Genomic DNA, 16,663 nt, shown 5'->3' with positions numbered 1-16,663 from the left:
GGAGGTGTTCAAGAGGGGATTGGACGTGGCACTTGGTGCCATGGTCTAGTCATGAGCTCTGTGGTGACAGGTTGGACTCAATGATCCTCGAGGTCTCTTCCAACCTTAGTGATACTGTGATAATCCAACACCATCTTATCAACTAAACCATGGCACCAAGTGCCCCATCTTGCTCCTAAACACCTCCAGTGATGGTGACTCCAACACCTTCCTGGGCAGCCCATTCCAATAGCTCTTTCTGGGAAGAACTTCTTCCTAACATCCAGCCTAAACCTCCCCTGGTGCAGCTTGAGACTGTGTCCTCTTGTTCTGGTGCTGGTTGCCTGGGAGAAGAGACCAACCCCCACCTGGCTACAAATTTTTTCTTATTTATGGTGAATTAAACTCTATGGTTGCCACGTCCCCAGACCCATTCATAACACTTCACTAGCACACAGAGTTCTTTCAGTAAGCAGGTTGTAAGACACAGGAATACATCTGGTGTCTGAGGAAAGGGTGCACTGACAAAGCACAGGTCATCCAATCAGATATGTGCATGGTGGTTTATGCCTCAAACGTGGAAGTCTGAGCTAGGTGTAGTTATACATACAGTACCGGATATTGTTTGCCCCACAAAACAAATACTATTAAAATAAGTTATTATAAATGAGTAAGATCAAAATCAATATGCCTCAGCCTGTAGACTTCTGTGCCTCCAACACACAATGTTAAAATGTGCAACTGTTCCTCAGATTCAGGAAGACTGAGTATCTTTTTTACATGAAAGCTGAATTGATGTGCTCTGTTTACGCCATGACCCAATTACCTGGTAGCTCAGGAAAGCACTGCACATCACTTGACTCATAATACAGTTGTCAGCCCTAAGCACCAATTTATATCCAGCCTGCCCCTCCTTTCCCCACCCCCCAAGCTCTGAAAGACCATGTCTGACCACCCATGGAGCCAGCTGTGTTTTGAGTGCTTGGGGTCACATGGAGTCCATGTGGCAGAGGACCCAGAGAAGTAGCAAGAGCAGGGGTAGGACAATGCTTTGGCAGGATCCAACTTGTGAAGGAGGCTGCTAGGCAGGGTGCACAGTGCTGGGTGGGACTCCTCTCAAATTCAGCCACACTACACACCATATGCACCTAACTATATAGGTCTGGGTGGGCAGAAAGGCTCAAGCAAGGCAGGGCAAGGCATAAGAATTGAAATGACTACATGAAGGTATCTCACATGTTAAGGGAGAGAACCAACAGATCTGGATCTTCCAGCCTGCAGGGTCTGTGCTGGTTTGCCATCCAAAACATCCAGCAAATGTGACCTGTGGCTGCTGCAGCAGCTGTGCAGTGAGTGGGTGCTCTCTGCAGGCTAGGGAAGAGCTTTGTGCTCTGAAAACCTATGCAGAAAGCATTCGCTATTCTTTAGAGTGAACTCATAAATTGCCCTCTGGTCACCTGTAATCCTGGAGGCTTATCCCTGCATTCCTCTAGCTACAATATTAAAAAATGGATGGATTTTGAATGCAAAATATTGTTTTGATTGATCTTATGCTTGGATTTTGCAGTACAATGTGTGTAAGTGGGAGTTTTCATTATAAATCTAATTTTGAAGGGTTTATGACTAGGCTGTTTCAATTCTCTCTAGGCTCAAAACTTGTTAGATATGTTTTACCCTGGAACATAAAGACTGTCTCAAAAATGAGAGAGTGAGAGCAAGAAAAATGAGTGATGTAACTTTCTTTAATTACGGGAACATATTTTGAACCAAATATATGAAAGACTGAAATTTGACAGTCCCTATTTCTTTTCATGAATAGTCTTTTTGAAAAAGTAACTTTAATTAAAAATGTAAGACAGTCTCTGCACATCCTCAGACTGTCACTTCTTATCTTCTGGGTAAAATATACCTATCGCGTCGGAAAAAATTACCTTTTCAATATTATTGAAAGTGGCTTCACTTTTACAGTAGAATCTAGTGAGCTACTTGTGAATTTCCCATAGTCCTTTGATGAGCCAAAGCTCATGCAGAATTTAAGATTATATCTTTCTCACTCAGGCAGATGAGAGAGCCCAAATGACTTTCCAGCATGAGACCTGGAAAGGATGATCAGGTGCTTAAAAGCAAAGTGTAGAAGTTCGTTTGCAGTATGTGTGTGTGTGTGTTCTTACCCACATAATGTGCTGTGCCTTGTTTCAGCCAGTGTGCATTTAAAACTTACCAGAACTGTAATATTCAGATAATAATGAGCACCTAATAATGTATTGGCCCAGCCTTCTGTGGTGGGTTAATGCTCATTCTGAAAAGTAACAAACAGCGTGGAGGGCTTGCGGGTGCTTTGCCCCCCCTGCAGGGCATTTTCCCCCCTGGGAAACGGAGTCTGTTCCACTCCCCTCTCCCTGCCCAGCTAGGGTATAAAAAGCAGGACATTGCAGTCATTAGGCCTCCTTTTGGCTCCTGCCTCTCCTGGATGAGAGCTACTGCGGCTGCCTTCCTGCTCTTCTGCCACGTGGTTGGGCCTGATCCTTCTTCCTGCTGCTTCAGTGACTCTTCAGAGAGAGAGACTGGTTTTGTATTCATGTTTTTCTTTTCCCCCTCCCATCCATCCTTGTTCCTTGCCCTTGTGAACCTTACCTGTTATTGTTATATATATATATTGCTTAAAGAAAACTCTTTACCTCTCTACTTCCAGGCTGATTCCAAATTATTGCTTGGTGGATTTGCTCCTTCCCTTTCCTTTTTATTTTCCCTCTCCATTGGGAGGGAGGAAGGGGGAGCAGGGGAGAGATTCTCAGTCTTGCCCCTATCTGATATCTTAACTCCCAGTTAAGGCTCAAACCACTACACCTTCATTAAGTCAGTCATGTCTCAGGTTAAGATTTTAAGGATGAAGACTTTCTCTTTCCAAGAGTAACAGATCAAGAAATTAAAATAGTCTCTCCTGATGTAAAATTCCTGCAATAGTTCGGACTCCATTTCCTATACTTTTACTTTGGCAAGTGTTTAGGCATGTGGTAAATGGTATACATAAAGAGCTCTTGAAGTTAGGGTGAACATGAAAATATCAAAGCAAAGTTCTTCAGTATGCAATTTTACTTACCAGTATATGACCAATCAATCTCTTCAATCAGTTTCCGCTGTTGTCTATAGTATCCGTACACCAAATCTGCAAAATAGCAATGAATTTAAAACATTAAAACCTAAAGCCACACAGGAAGATGAAGTGTAGATGACACATCCCCCTCTAACATGATATTACTGTCTTAATTACTGATGACGTATTTACTCTATTCTTATCTTAGACCTCAAATCATAAGTAGACCTTCATTTCTTCCTCCCCTCCCCAACTTTTCATCACAATTATGCTTTTCCTGTACAGTTAATAAAACTCTCCCTTTGAGAAAGCATCTTCTGTGATGTCTAGTCATTGTGCCCCCGTACCCAGCACTGGTTAGGCCACATCTTGAGTCCTGTATCCAGTTCTAGGCCCCTCAATTTAAGGACATTGAGACTCTTGAACATGTCTAGAGAAGGGCAACAAAGCTGGGGAGGGATTTGCAGCACAAGCCCTATGAGGAGAGGCTGAGGGAGCTGGGGTTGTTTAGCCTGGAGAAGAGGAGGCTCAGGGGAGACCTCATTGCTCTCTACAACTACCTGAAGGGAGGCTGTAGCCAGGTGGGGGTTGGTTTCTTCTCCCAGGCAACCAGCACCAGAACAAGAGGACACAGTCTCAAGCTGTGCCAGGGGAAGTTCAGGCTTGGGGTGAGGAGAAAGCTCTTCACAGAAAGAGTGATTTACCATTGGAATGTGCTGCCCAGGGAGGTGGTGGAGTCATCATCCCTGGAGGTGTTCAAAAAGGGATTGAATGTGGCACTTGGTGCCATGGTTTAGTTAGTCATGGGGTGCTGGGTGACAGGTTGGACTTGGTGACCTCTGAGGTCTTTCCCAACCTTATTGATTCTATGATTATATACCTGAAGTATGTGCAGTTACTTGTAGCTCCATAAACTTCATGGAGTGAGGCTAGATATTAGATATATTTTAATGACATTGTATTTCTCTGGAGAGAAATACTAACTGTAAAAATACTCACCAATTTATTCTGACTGCTGAATAACCTTCGCTATTAGCCTTCTTACGCCAGCACACTTCCAGCAACACTACTTGTGTGCAAATAGATTACTATGCCCCCTAACACTCATTAATATCTGTAAATTGCAGATACAGGTTTTTTGAGACTGTCATTTCAAGAGTCATCATGTTAACTAGCTTCACTAAGTATTGTTTTAGAGAAGCACAACATTGCCTGTTTAAGAAATAATTGCATATGACTGCATTGAGCACACATATGGATTGCTACCTTGAGAAGGCACCATAGAATTCTGCTCACATTCTTCAATACAAATGCTAGTTAATGAAAAAAATCCATAGCAACCATTTCTTTTTCTTTAATACAAGAAAGTATGTAGTGCTGATTTCAGGATGTTAAATCATAACTGCCATTTGCAAGGTTAGAAATGTTCTGGGTCTTACAATGATTTTCTGCTACCTATCATTAGTCCATATGTTTTATTAGCATCACCAGGATTTACACCTCCTTCATGAAACTGCAATTGTTTTTCTCTTTCCCTTCTCCCTCCCTGCCAAAAAACCCCAAACCAAACCAAAAAACCAACCTTGCAACACAGTAACATTCACTCATGACCAAGAAATTAATAAAAAAGATCAAACCTCACCCCTAAGTAATGGCGCTTGGAAAAACTATTTACGTGCACCAACATTGTCTCTGGACCACATTTTCAAGTCAATGTGCCTTCTGTCTGCTTCTTTAATTAATTATGTAAAAGAAAGCTGTTTAAGTTCTGATTCACAGGTGTTAGTTGTCTCCAGTTTCCTCCTTTATGCATTGTACTCCTAATTGTTACTTCAAACAATCAGCTGAGCATTCATATGCTAACTAAGCAGGGTTTGGGCGTGAGATCCTCCAGCCACTTTTTAAATTCCACATGGAGGTCTAATGGACAGGGAGCGATAGCTTCAATGAACAAGAATGGAAAGGGGCAAAGTTCACGTTTTTGGTGCATTACACACTTATAGACCCACTAAATCTTACAGAAAGTCTTTATAAATGCCAGGAGACATCAGGAGTTCATGCACCTTCTTTCCTTTGCCATTAACCTATTGAGCTCTCACAGTCCCTTCACAGAGGCATGCTCACAGCCTCTCCCCTTCTCACATTTGCACAGATTGTCAGTGGTTTTGGTCTTGCCTCTTTCCACTATAAATATGTGACAAATTACACTTGAGGAAGGAACTGACTGAAGAATCACAGCTAGCATGGGTGTCGGAGAAAAGCTGTGAGCCTATGAGGATGAGTGAATGCAGCGCTTCTTCCCTTGAGCTGTTTGTGTAAATAGCCCTTGTAAAACACAACCATGCATCCCATAAAGCATTACTGGCTCAGCTGCCAGTGCAGACCAGGTTAACAGTGCAGAGTTCAGCTGGAAGGTGATTATTGTAAATAAATAAATAAATACATTTATTAAGAGTTAACAAATTGACATTGCTTTTGTTATGGCATATGACAGCAAGTATTTATGTTTAGGGTATTTAAATTCCTTACATTTCATTTAAATTCCTTACATTTAATTTAAATCAATAATATCTTCACAATATATAAATATATAAATAATAATATATAATAATATCTAAATATATAAATAATAATCTCTTCACAGAATTGAAGGCAAAACTGGTGTCAAATGTGTAGGCTAATATGTGGTTTATATCTATGATGCTTGAGCTTGATCAGCTTGACAACATGATTCCTGTGACTCTGACCATCTCCAGCCAGTGCTCAAAATAATCTAAATTTTACTGGTTGAGGTACTGCTTTATGAAGCAAAAAGTCCTTAATGTTTTCTTCTGCTTCCAGGAAATTGTTGAGTGTCTTTCTACAGATTCTTGATTTATTCCTAGAACAAGGCAGCTCAGTTGTGGGATCACGTTTTAGAGAGTTTTATGGTTATCTTTCTATGCCTGTCAAGGAGACATACAAGATATCATTAAATGCCTTTTTTTTTGTTTGTTTCCTTTTTCTACTCTCCTTCAAAGCCAAAGTTTTCTGCCTGAGGCTGTGAGACTTGTTTCCTTTTATACTCTCTTCAAACAGTGTGCAGCTGGGTACCTGAGGCCCAAGAATTCAGGAGTGGTGGTGGCAAATGCTCACGAGTGGTAGTGGAACTAACTGATTTGTGGCTGGCCTTGTTTCATGTTCAGTCACAGGGGCAAACAGAGAAGATGTGTATATGATTTTGCAGATATTTATCCTTCTTTGAAAAGTGTAAATAACCAGGTATTCTTCCTCCTAAACAAGTCTGATATTCCTTTTGCACCTCACTTGGGTTAAGTTGCTTTGATTTAGCATAACAAATGAAACATTTTGATCCTCAATATATATTCATATGTCAAGATAAAAAAACCCAACAGTTTTAATATTAACAGAAGGAAATTTTAGTGAGGGAGAAGCTCTTGATTTGGCAGTCTGTGCCAGGAAAATTGAGTCAGAAATGTGGAAATGGGATCTTAAACCTCTGAATTCTGTCAGGGGAAATCCTCTCAGAGATCCTGAGCCAACAAGCTGCAAGTATCCACCCAAGAGCCCTCTCCTAAGCCTTGGTAAAAAAAGATATTCTGAGGACAGTGCCAGAGGCAGACAGTATGTCTGGGGACACTGCATTGAACATCTTGCTTTGCTATGCAGGATGCCAGCTCAGGCGTAGACTTGCACTGTAACTTATGCCAGGATGCTGTAATTTTACCAGCCCTTTGTTTTTATCCCTTTTGCCACAGCAGTGTCAAGACATATGAGCTGTTAGACTCAAGAGGACAAAAGAACAACCTCCATATGGTCTTAGCTCCACTCAGCCTGAACCTGTGAGTCCCACCTGCAGTAGAGTCAGCAGTTGTGAGATTCTGACATTAAAATGACTTATTTATGGGAATTGTTACACATTTAGCTATGTCTACATTTTTGAGGTTTTCATGGGGCATGATATCTGCATGTACCACAGGGGTAGGCACTATTAACCACCCATTTAGGTTCCAGCAGGGTTTGGGAACTCATGCGTCACTTGGTATTTTCCTTCTGTCCCAAAATCTAATTTGGCAGCAAAGAGGATAGATTCTAAGGTCATAAGCACTTACACTAGATAAGTGGATAATGGCAATGTACTGCAGTCATGGACATAAAGGCTGTGCTGGTATTAAACCTGATGGGAATTTCTGTTTACGTGGGCAGGATGGAACCTGGACTTCTTAGGCCAAAGAAGAGAACCCATGGGATGTCAGAAAGAATGTCAGTAATCACTGAAAATGTTTGATAGTTTTCTCTTTGAGAAATACAGGTGGTCTGTCTTGTTTTAAACAAAATGTGTCTCATAGAATCAATAAGGTTGGAAAAGACCTCAAAGATCATCAAGCCCAACCTGTCTCCCAAGACCTCATGACTACTAAACCATGGCACCAAGTGCCACGTCATGAGACCTCTTCTATGTATTCTCCCATTAGTGACTGCAGAAACTGGGAGGTGTGAATTATCAGAAGCTTACACAGGTGTGGAAAAGATTTAAAAGAAAATCTTTGAAGGGGAAATCCACAAACACTTCTTTAACACAATGACATCAATTTTGGCTCACTAAGTCCACTGATGAAATTAGGAGGATTATACTAGGAAATCCTCATGGCGTATTTGACCTATTTTAATGCACTTTTAATGCCAAGGAATTTGCTACTGGTTATTGCCAGAGACTGGTTATCAGACAAGTGGATTGAACTAGCAAATGGGGTTTTAAAATTTGTATTCAAATATATACTGTACTTGCCCAGACACTCTGTGAAAGAAGACTATTTACCCAGGTTCAGATTTACCATCACCCAAAATGACCAAACTCCACTGAAGGTGATCAAGATGCACCAATTTGTGCCTAAATGGGAATGCCTAAATGGGAATGCCTAAATGGGAATGTCTTGGACACTGCTCATTCAAGGTACCTTGGACTTTATGCAGGAGCAGGGAGGTCATTCTCCCCCTGTACTCAGCACTGGTTAGGCCACACCTTGAGTCCTGTGTCCAGTTCTGGGCCCCTCAGTTTAAGAAGGACATTGAGACACTTGAATGTGTCAAGAGAAGGGCATGCATGTTAACAGGGTACACTGGTTATACAGGGTAACTGAAAGAAAATCTCAACATTGCTAGTGGCTAAGAAGTGCAAAGAAGTCAGACACAAAGACAAACTGCAAAACTGGCATAGTGGTAAATTCCAAAAAAGAAGCTACATATGATCTCCTCAACTTAAGAAGGACTTTGAGATACTTAAACGTATCCAGAGAAGGGCGACGAGGCTGGGGAGAAGTCTCGAGCACAAGCGCTATGAGGAGAGGCTGAAGGAGATGGGGTTGCTTAGCCTGGAGAAGAGGAGGCTCAGAGGAGACCTTATTGCTGTCTACAACTACCTGAAGGGAGGTTGTAGGCAGGAGGGAGCTGGTTTCTTCTCCCAGGCAACCAGCAACAGAACAAGAGGACACAGTCTCAAGATGTGCCAGGGGAAATTTAGGTGAGGAGAAAGGTCTTCACAGAAAGAGTAATTGGCCATTGGAATGTGCTGCCCAGGGAGGTGGTGGAGTCACTGTCCCTGGAGGTGTTCAAAAAAGGATTGGAAGTGGCAGTTGAAGCCATGGTTTAGTTACTCATGAGGTGTTAGGTGTTAGGTAATTGGTTGGACTTGATGATCTCTGAGGTCTTTTCCAACCTGGTTGAGTCTATGGTTAACATAACAGATGCTCAGTGCTTATCAAATATTGAAAGAATATAATTAAATAAATTTGACAGACTTCTATTACTCAAGTTCAGCTTCTGGAAGTAAACACAGAACCTTAAACACAGTTAAAACTGCATAATCATCCTCTGATGATAAATGGAATGCTTCTTCAACATACATTATTTCCTTATTTTAACTCCCTCTCTTGACAGGAAGGTCACAGGATCCACTTCAAAAACTTTCATCCATGACAGTGTAGCTTCATTGCCTCAATGGAAAAAAATTCTTGCTTTATACTGTCAGAGGAAATAAAAAGATTCAGAGCACAACTTGCTGGCAGTCTTGAAGTTCTAACTGAACTAACAGAAACTACAGAATCACAGAATCACCAAGGTTGGAAGAGACCTCAAAGATCATCAAGTCCAACCTGTCCCCACAGACCTCAGGACTAAACCATGGCACCAAGTGCCACATCCAATCCCCTCCTGAACACCTCTAATGATGGTGACTCCACCACCTCCCTGGGCAGCACATTCCAATGGCTAACAACTCTCTCAGTGAAGAACTTTCTCCTCACCTCGAGACTAAATTTCCCCTGGTGCAGCTTGAGACTGTGTCCTCTTGTTCTGGTGCTGGTTGCTAGAGAGAGGAGACCAACTCCCTCCTGGCTACAGCCACCCTTCAGGTAGTTGTACATAGCAATAAGGTCTCCCCTGAGCCTCCTCTTCTCCAGGCTAAACAATCCCAGCTCCCTCAGCCTCTCCTCACAGGGCTGTGCTCAAGGCCTCTCCCCAGCCTTGTTGCCCTTCTCTGGACACTTTCAAGTGTCTCAATGTCTTTCTTAAACTGAAGGCCCCAGACCTGGACACAGTACTCAAGGTGTGGCCTAACCATTGCAGAGTATAGGGGCACAATGACTTCCCTGCTCCTGCTGGCCACACTATTCTTGATGCACAATGCTGGGCACACTGCTGGCTCATGTTTGGGCGGCTGTCAATCGGCACCCCCAAGTCCCTTTCTGTTTGGCAGCTCTCCAGCCACTCTGACCCCTCCTACCTATAAATCCCTTTGAGAGAATGATGTACATTTGGCCAAGTAAGACTTCTTTCTGATGCACTTATTTAAGTTTTGCAATGGCATCTCTAAAATCCCTAAAACCATAAAAATGTTTTAATAACTCACCTCTACAATTTCATACACTCTTTCTCCCCCAAAGCCAAGGTGTCCAAATCTTTTGTCAAGATGGGGCTGAGAATTCTCACAGCCTTAGAGAAATTGAAAAATCTCTTTCTACCCACACTTCCTTCTGTGTAAGCTTATTTTAGGCGTTGGTACATGTTTGCTTATCTATAAATAAGAGTCCATTCCCTTCGTTATCCTTGAGTGTAGGCTGCCCATTCCAACACTGATTGAAAAAATTGAGTCTATTCCTGTGCTTTTTACAAAGCCAAAGCAAAAATCTTCTTACAATTTGACAAGTCATGTGTACTTACTAACACAACTTGTATTTAAAGACATAAAAAAAAATGGATTGATTTCACTCAAAAGCAGTTATCATTAAACCCCAGAATTAAAAAGATAATCCCCATGACATCAGCTATGGTTTTAAAAATCACATTAAATCACAATTATCCTGTGTGTTTTCATATATAAAAGCAACAGAGACTGCTGTTTGCCCAAATTATGTTCTGCTTCATTGGAATTTTACATGCCTGAGGTTTACAAGGCCCCTGCAATAACTATGCAGTTAGTGGAAACTGGGAGGGAGGCATTTCAGGACACCACAAGGTACGATATAGTCTGCTTAAGTTACCTCTTCCACCCTCACTCTGACTACAGGCAGGTTAGGTATCCCCTTCTATTTATGATCTTGCGCACCTGGACATCATCTGAGGATGGGGTGAAAGTGTCAGATAAGACTTCAGCTTCCTACTAGCAGTCAATTGCAGCATTGGCTATAATGAGCATTAAGGCTTCTATGGTAACTGATGCAGCATTCATGTGTCTGCTCATTGAAATCAAGCTTACAGTACAGGTTTTACGTGGGAGAGTGGTGCTTAGCCTTCCAGAGTGGGTATTTATGAGCGTGCACAGGTGAATGAAATGAAGTGCCTGTGAAGCTCTTGGTCTATACTCAAAGATAGCTCAATAATCTAAGAACCTTCAAAATGAAGTAACCAAGAAAAGCTGGATGACTAGCCTTGCTGCCAAAGCACCTAAAAAGGTGTTCAAAGTCAAAACCAGAAGGGGCTTAGAAGGACTGTGATCTCCCCAAAGATGTCCCATGTATGAAGTGAGGCAAACTGGTGTTTATGATAGAAATTAAAACTCCTATTAAAAAAGTGGGTATCAAACAGTGATTCCTAGGACACACACAACTCGGTTTCTTCCTTTCCCCATACCCAAGTAGTCTTTTAATGCAACACGTGTGAATTCCTGGAATCATATAAATGAAAGGCAAATCCTGACTAGATATGAACAAACAAAAAATTAATAGGCATTTGGTTTCCAAATGAACTTTCTCCTCAGTTAGCAATACCAGAGAAATAGGAAAGAGATAAAGATGAACAGAACCGGACCTTGTTTAAACTTTAAATAGAATAGAATAGAATAGAATAGAACAGACCAGGTTGGAAGAGACCCTCAAAATCATCGCATCCAACCTATCAACCAACTCCAGGTGCGGCCTAACCAGTGCAGTGTACAGGGGCAGAATGACCTCCCTGCTCCTGCTGGCCACACCGTTCCTGATGCAGGCCAGGATGCCATTGGCCCTCCTGGCTGCCTGGGCACACTGCAGGCTCATGTTCAGCCTACCATTGACCAGTACCCCCAGGTCCCTCTCTGCCTGGCCACTCTCCAGCCACTCTGCATGGGGTTGTTGTGGCCAATGTGCAGAACCCAGCACTTGGATGTGTTCAATCTCATGCCCTTGGACTCTGCCCATCTGTCCAGCCTGTTGAGGTCCCTCTGCAGAGCCTCTCTACCCTCCAGCAGATCAACTCCTGCCCCCAGCTTGGTGTCATCTGCAAATTCACTGATGATGGACTCCATGCCCTCATCAAATAGTAATGGTAACAATTTTATTCGCACAATTCTGTTCAACATCCCACAGAAAACTTTCATGATTTTTATTTCTAGCAAACCTCTGTGCCAAAATCTGTAATAAATATAATCAGAAGTGAAGAATATGTGATTTACCTCTTATATTTATTGCCTAAGTTTAAAAACACTTACAATTCCCCTTCCATCAAACAAGAGACTTTGTGATAGACACTTCAGAAGTGCAACAAAAGCATACAACAAATTTAACTCCTATACCCCATACTTCAAGAGTTCAGAATTAACTGGCTTTCAATGAAGGCTTTTAAAAAAATATCTTTACTATGTTTCTCCAGTGCCTCTCTGCTTGCTAACAATCTGCAGCAAAGCTCTACAGCTTTGGTATCTAAAACTCTTGAGAGCAGACCTTATGTAAGTAATCTCAAAGGAATGTTTACTGAAATAAATGCTTTTTAGCACAGTAGGGGCTGGGAAGTCAAGCTGTTGGAAACTTTCTCTTTTGCCAACTATTTCAACAGTTACAATAACCTTGTGGATCCTAAAGAGCGGCCTTAGACGAATCCTATGAAGGTGTTGATGGGAGAGATACTGAGAGAAATATATTCACTAAAGAAAGACGTCTTTAATTATTAAACATTTTCCTTTCTCATTTATTTGATGCTGGAACTGCTAACTCTACTCAACTATGAACCCTCCAGTCATGTCACAGTAAGTTTCCTGAAAAGTGGCTCTTTACATAGCAGTCTCTTCTTTTGCTTCAGGGAGCATCTTGGTGAAATTCTTTTTTTGCAATAACAAAGGGGAAGAGAGAGGTAGGCCTGGATGATTTTTGTACAAGTATTTATGCAAGTCTAGCAATTATGCCACGTATCCTTTATAAAGCCACACCAGAAACATTCTACTCCCATGATGAAACTCTACAACCACAACATCAAGACTGAAAAATCTGAAAGCTCATAGAATCAATAAGGTTGGAAAAGACCTCAAAGATCATCAGGTCCAACCTGTCACCCAAGACCTCATGACTACTAAACCATGGCTTCAAGTGCCACGTCCAATCCCTTTTTGAACACCTCCAGGGACGGTGACTCCACCACCTCCCTGGGACAACAACATTCCACATCTATTTGATAAAAAAAATATGTGAACATAATGCAAACAATACAACAAAAAACTTGTAAACAAATGTAGAAGCTGACATTTTTTGGAGAAATGCTAACCACTATATTGTGCATATGCACAGGTATGTTTGGACATATCTACATCTATAAAGACTTGCCAAAAAGAGTGACAATTCAACATTGTTTTGTTAGTTCATATTCTTCCAGTTCTAATCCCTGTTGAATTCTCTCAGCAGACGTAAACCTAGATGAGCAAGATGTGACCCAAATATAGTGTTGGATGATAGGTTGGACTCGATGATCCCAAAGGTCTCTTCCAACATGGTTTATTCTATTCTAATATGAAAAATACATGGTTTAATCAATCATTGGTAAACAAGAAATTTCACCTTATTGCAATAATTGTTTCCCTTTATAATCTACCCTTTCACTACGGTAGTAAAAAGCCTTTTCCCAGGTCTCAGGTAGTGATGGCACTTCATGAAAAGCCTTAATTTGTGCACTGAACCACAAAATGGAGGTTCTGACCTCTTGTTACTTGCAATCCTACACTGAGTATTTAACACAGTTTGAACTGAGAATCTCATTGCAGCAATCCTCCTAGGTTCAGATTAGTTCAATGCAACTGAAAGTTCATATATTGTGGCAGCCAGCTGTCGACACTCGGTAACAAACTGCAAATTGACTGTGACTTTCTAACAGTCAGAAAATAAACTTTTGAAGCAAAAATCACTAGACCTGAGAGTATCATTGCAATCCATAGGCAATTTTTACTACAAACTAAACACTGTAACACAAAGAAATTAAACACAACCTGCCTAACCATTAAATTTGTTTTGTGTTAATGCAATGACTCACCTACCAAGATTAAAGTAATGAATTGCTCTGTCAATTAATGGCAATCAGAATCAGGGGGAAACATCATCTAAAAATGTTCAGCCAGTTAATAATTTGAACATGCTTAAATCTTTTAAGTAGGCTTCATTGTGCCCTAAGTGACTTGTGAACTTACACCATGACTAATAGTCATTCTCACATTAGGAATTCACCTGCTTAAACTCTTTGCTGGTTTGGATCTCTATTTCCAACAGAACTGAGGAGTGTTTGCTCTTAAGTGATGAAGAATTAGCTTTAGAAAAGGATTTTAACAGTGAACCCCCAAATCCTCAAAGCCCTTGATAAACAGATGCCTGCCCTCAGTCGAGCTATAGAGCACTAAAAGCCCTGGGTAAAGGCATTAATTAGCAGCCTGTGAAGTGTGTCTGCCTGTCGCCCCAGTCTCTTATGAATATTTATATATAGGTTTTATGGTATGGAGAAAAACTTCAATAGGCTGGATTCAGGAGTGTCTTCTGTGAATATTTGTTGGGCACATAATTAGGATGGTTTGTCTGTGAGAGACTAAATCTTGTCTCTCTCTTGATGTGACTCAACAAAGATAAAATCACCTTTGCTGCTTGCCCAGACAATAGCTGATGTGTATTGGGCAGATGCCACTGGAATGACTCTGACTCTCGGGAAGGTGCATAGATAAGGATTGCTCATGAGACTGCAGCTGTCCTGGAAATGGGCAGAGGCCAATCAATACTCTCTGGAATATACACACATAAAAACTGTATAAAATATCTGAGCAACTACTGGCTCAGTAGAAGGAAAACATGGGAGAAGGAAAAGACCTGGACAATGCTGCTCTGAAACAAAGTGGAGAGAATACCAGGAGAGAAAAAAGAGAGACATCACCATGTAGCCTGGAAGAAGCAGACCAAGAGGAACCCTCTCTCTGTGTCCTAAGTTCCACCCGCTGCAACTCATGGAGCTTAAGAGGCTGCTCAGAGGACATCTCTTCTATGGCCAAAGCTACAGCACCCTTCCTCTGCAGACCCAACATCTCCTCTAAATCCAAAGCTGCAGCACCTTTGCTCCACAGACTCAAACTCTCTTGGGGGGTGAGGGGTGAAACTCTCTTGGGGGGTGAGTGGTGTGGTAATATAATTCCTTTCCTCTTCTCTCTCCCTCTCTATTTTCTCTCTCACTCCTTCTGACCCATCTACTTTATTTGTGTAATAAATAGCTTAGCTGTTGATATTTTGGCCTTGTTTGTGCCTCTAATTTCATAACACAGGAATATTCAAAAGAACTGAGTCTCTTTCCCTCTCTGGACTGAGACATTGTCCTAAAACCATTTAGACACTTCTGCCATTGTGCTAGGGAGGAAACCTTACACATCGTGTCTAGTAACACAGAGTTATGAATAGTGGATGGCCTGGAAGTTTACATATAGACTTAGAAGAAGCTCTCTGTTTTCTTGTAGATGATTCCAATCGAGGGTGCCGGCCCAAACAGACAAAATGAATGCAAAGTGAGCTGAATGACATTCAAGGGTCAGAAGGGTGACATATTAGTATGCTCACAGCAACCATTAGCAAGTAAATTGCGCAAGCTTTTGAAAAGATTCACCAAATTGAAATATTTCCAGTTTGGATAGTAATGCCATTTTTTAGAAGTCTTCCAAATATCTGCTAGTTTCAGAGGAAGGGACATGGTTAAATTAAAACATGCTAGAGAATAAACTGAAACGTCGTGAAGCACTGATGCTTCAGTTATTTAGACCGGGTAGGACTGTGGTTTGAAGGAACTTCAGAGAGCTGCGACAAGCAAGGTAAATGTGTAACACCAAATGATATTCTGCTTTGGCAGATGTTGCAGCAAAAATAATTGGAAAAAAAAAAAAAAAAGAAAGGAACTGAGGAAAGCTAAACTGCTTTGTTGATTTTTCACTTAATTGCATCAGCTGAAAGAAGAGAGCAGCGCATCCCCCGGACAGCTAAATCAAGTTCTTCACTCAGAATGGTGAAGAAAGGTCACTGTTGCCTCTTAACACAAATCATCAATGTGGCTTCATCTGGAAAATAGCATTTTTTTGCTGGTCTTGCTTCTCAAATCCAGTTAGGTACACCGGCATGGGAGAGAAAAAACACTGATGAAATTGACCATGGGAAAGTTCCAAATACAGGGAGATAGAAAAGGTTAAGAATGCTTGTTTTGGTAAGAAATGAAATCTAAAAAACTAATGAATGATGCTGAGGTGAAGACTGGGAACTTCTGTTCTCCCTCTGTCTAGAAGAAAGAGAATATCCAGGGGCATGAATGAGAAGGCTGAACATATGACAGACAGTGTAAGGATACACTTTGTTTTTTCTCCCATATCTAGGCAATTATCACTTCAGCAAACTGTGGAGGCTAATAGCTAAATGAAGATTGAAACAGCTATAAAGATATCAAGAATATCTGGAGTTATCACAATGTATTTAGAAAAATGTAAGAAAAGACTGGGGATATATTTCACTTCTACCTACTGTGGGACATCATGCCTATTCTCAAGCATTGGCACTGACTATGTCATTGGCACTGACTATGTCAGACAATACTGAATTCAGGTATGACCCAACATGGTTATTCCTGCTGTTTGCATACTACAGATGAATGATCCACAACATTTGAAACAGGGGTAGTACTTGTCCTAGATGAAATGCAGCTACTATTAAAACTTAAGCATCACTGTTCTGTGAAAGACATTCTACTTGCATCCAAGTAAGCAACAAAGTTAACTTCAAGAAGTAGCCTGGAGCAAGTCATATGACTGACGCTTCACTTGCCTAGATTCAAGGAAAGGTGTCCCTA

At 41.3% G+C, this 16,663-nt stretch overlaps 1 protein-coding gene across 1 annotated transcript in view; it reads right to left on the bottom strand.

Annotated features, from left to right (window-relative positions):
• Positions 1-16,663, bottom strand: part of PTPRZ1 (protein tyrosine phosphatase receptor type Z1) — a 153,854-nt gene that overhangs the window by 111,156 nt on the left and 26,035 nt on the right. Inside the window, exon 2 of the mRNA XM_054173920.1 lies at positions 3,080-3,145. Coding sequence (XP_054029895.1) covers positions 3,080-3,145 — 66 coding nt within the window. The remainder of the gene's footprint in view (positions 1-3,079; positions 3,146-16,663) is intronic.

The sequence above is a fragment of the Dryobates pubescens genome, chromosome 27 (genome assembly GCF_014839835.1).
Source record: "Dryobates pubescens isolate bDryPub1 chromosome 27, bDryPub1.pri, whole genome shotgun sequence".
Classification (NCBI taxonomy): Eukaryota; Metazoa; Chordata; class Aves; order Piciformes; family Picidae; genus Dryobates; species Dryobates pubescens.
The sequence above is the reverse complement of the archived record's forward strand: the minus strand, read 5'-3'. Positions and strand labels throughout refer to the sequence as shown.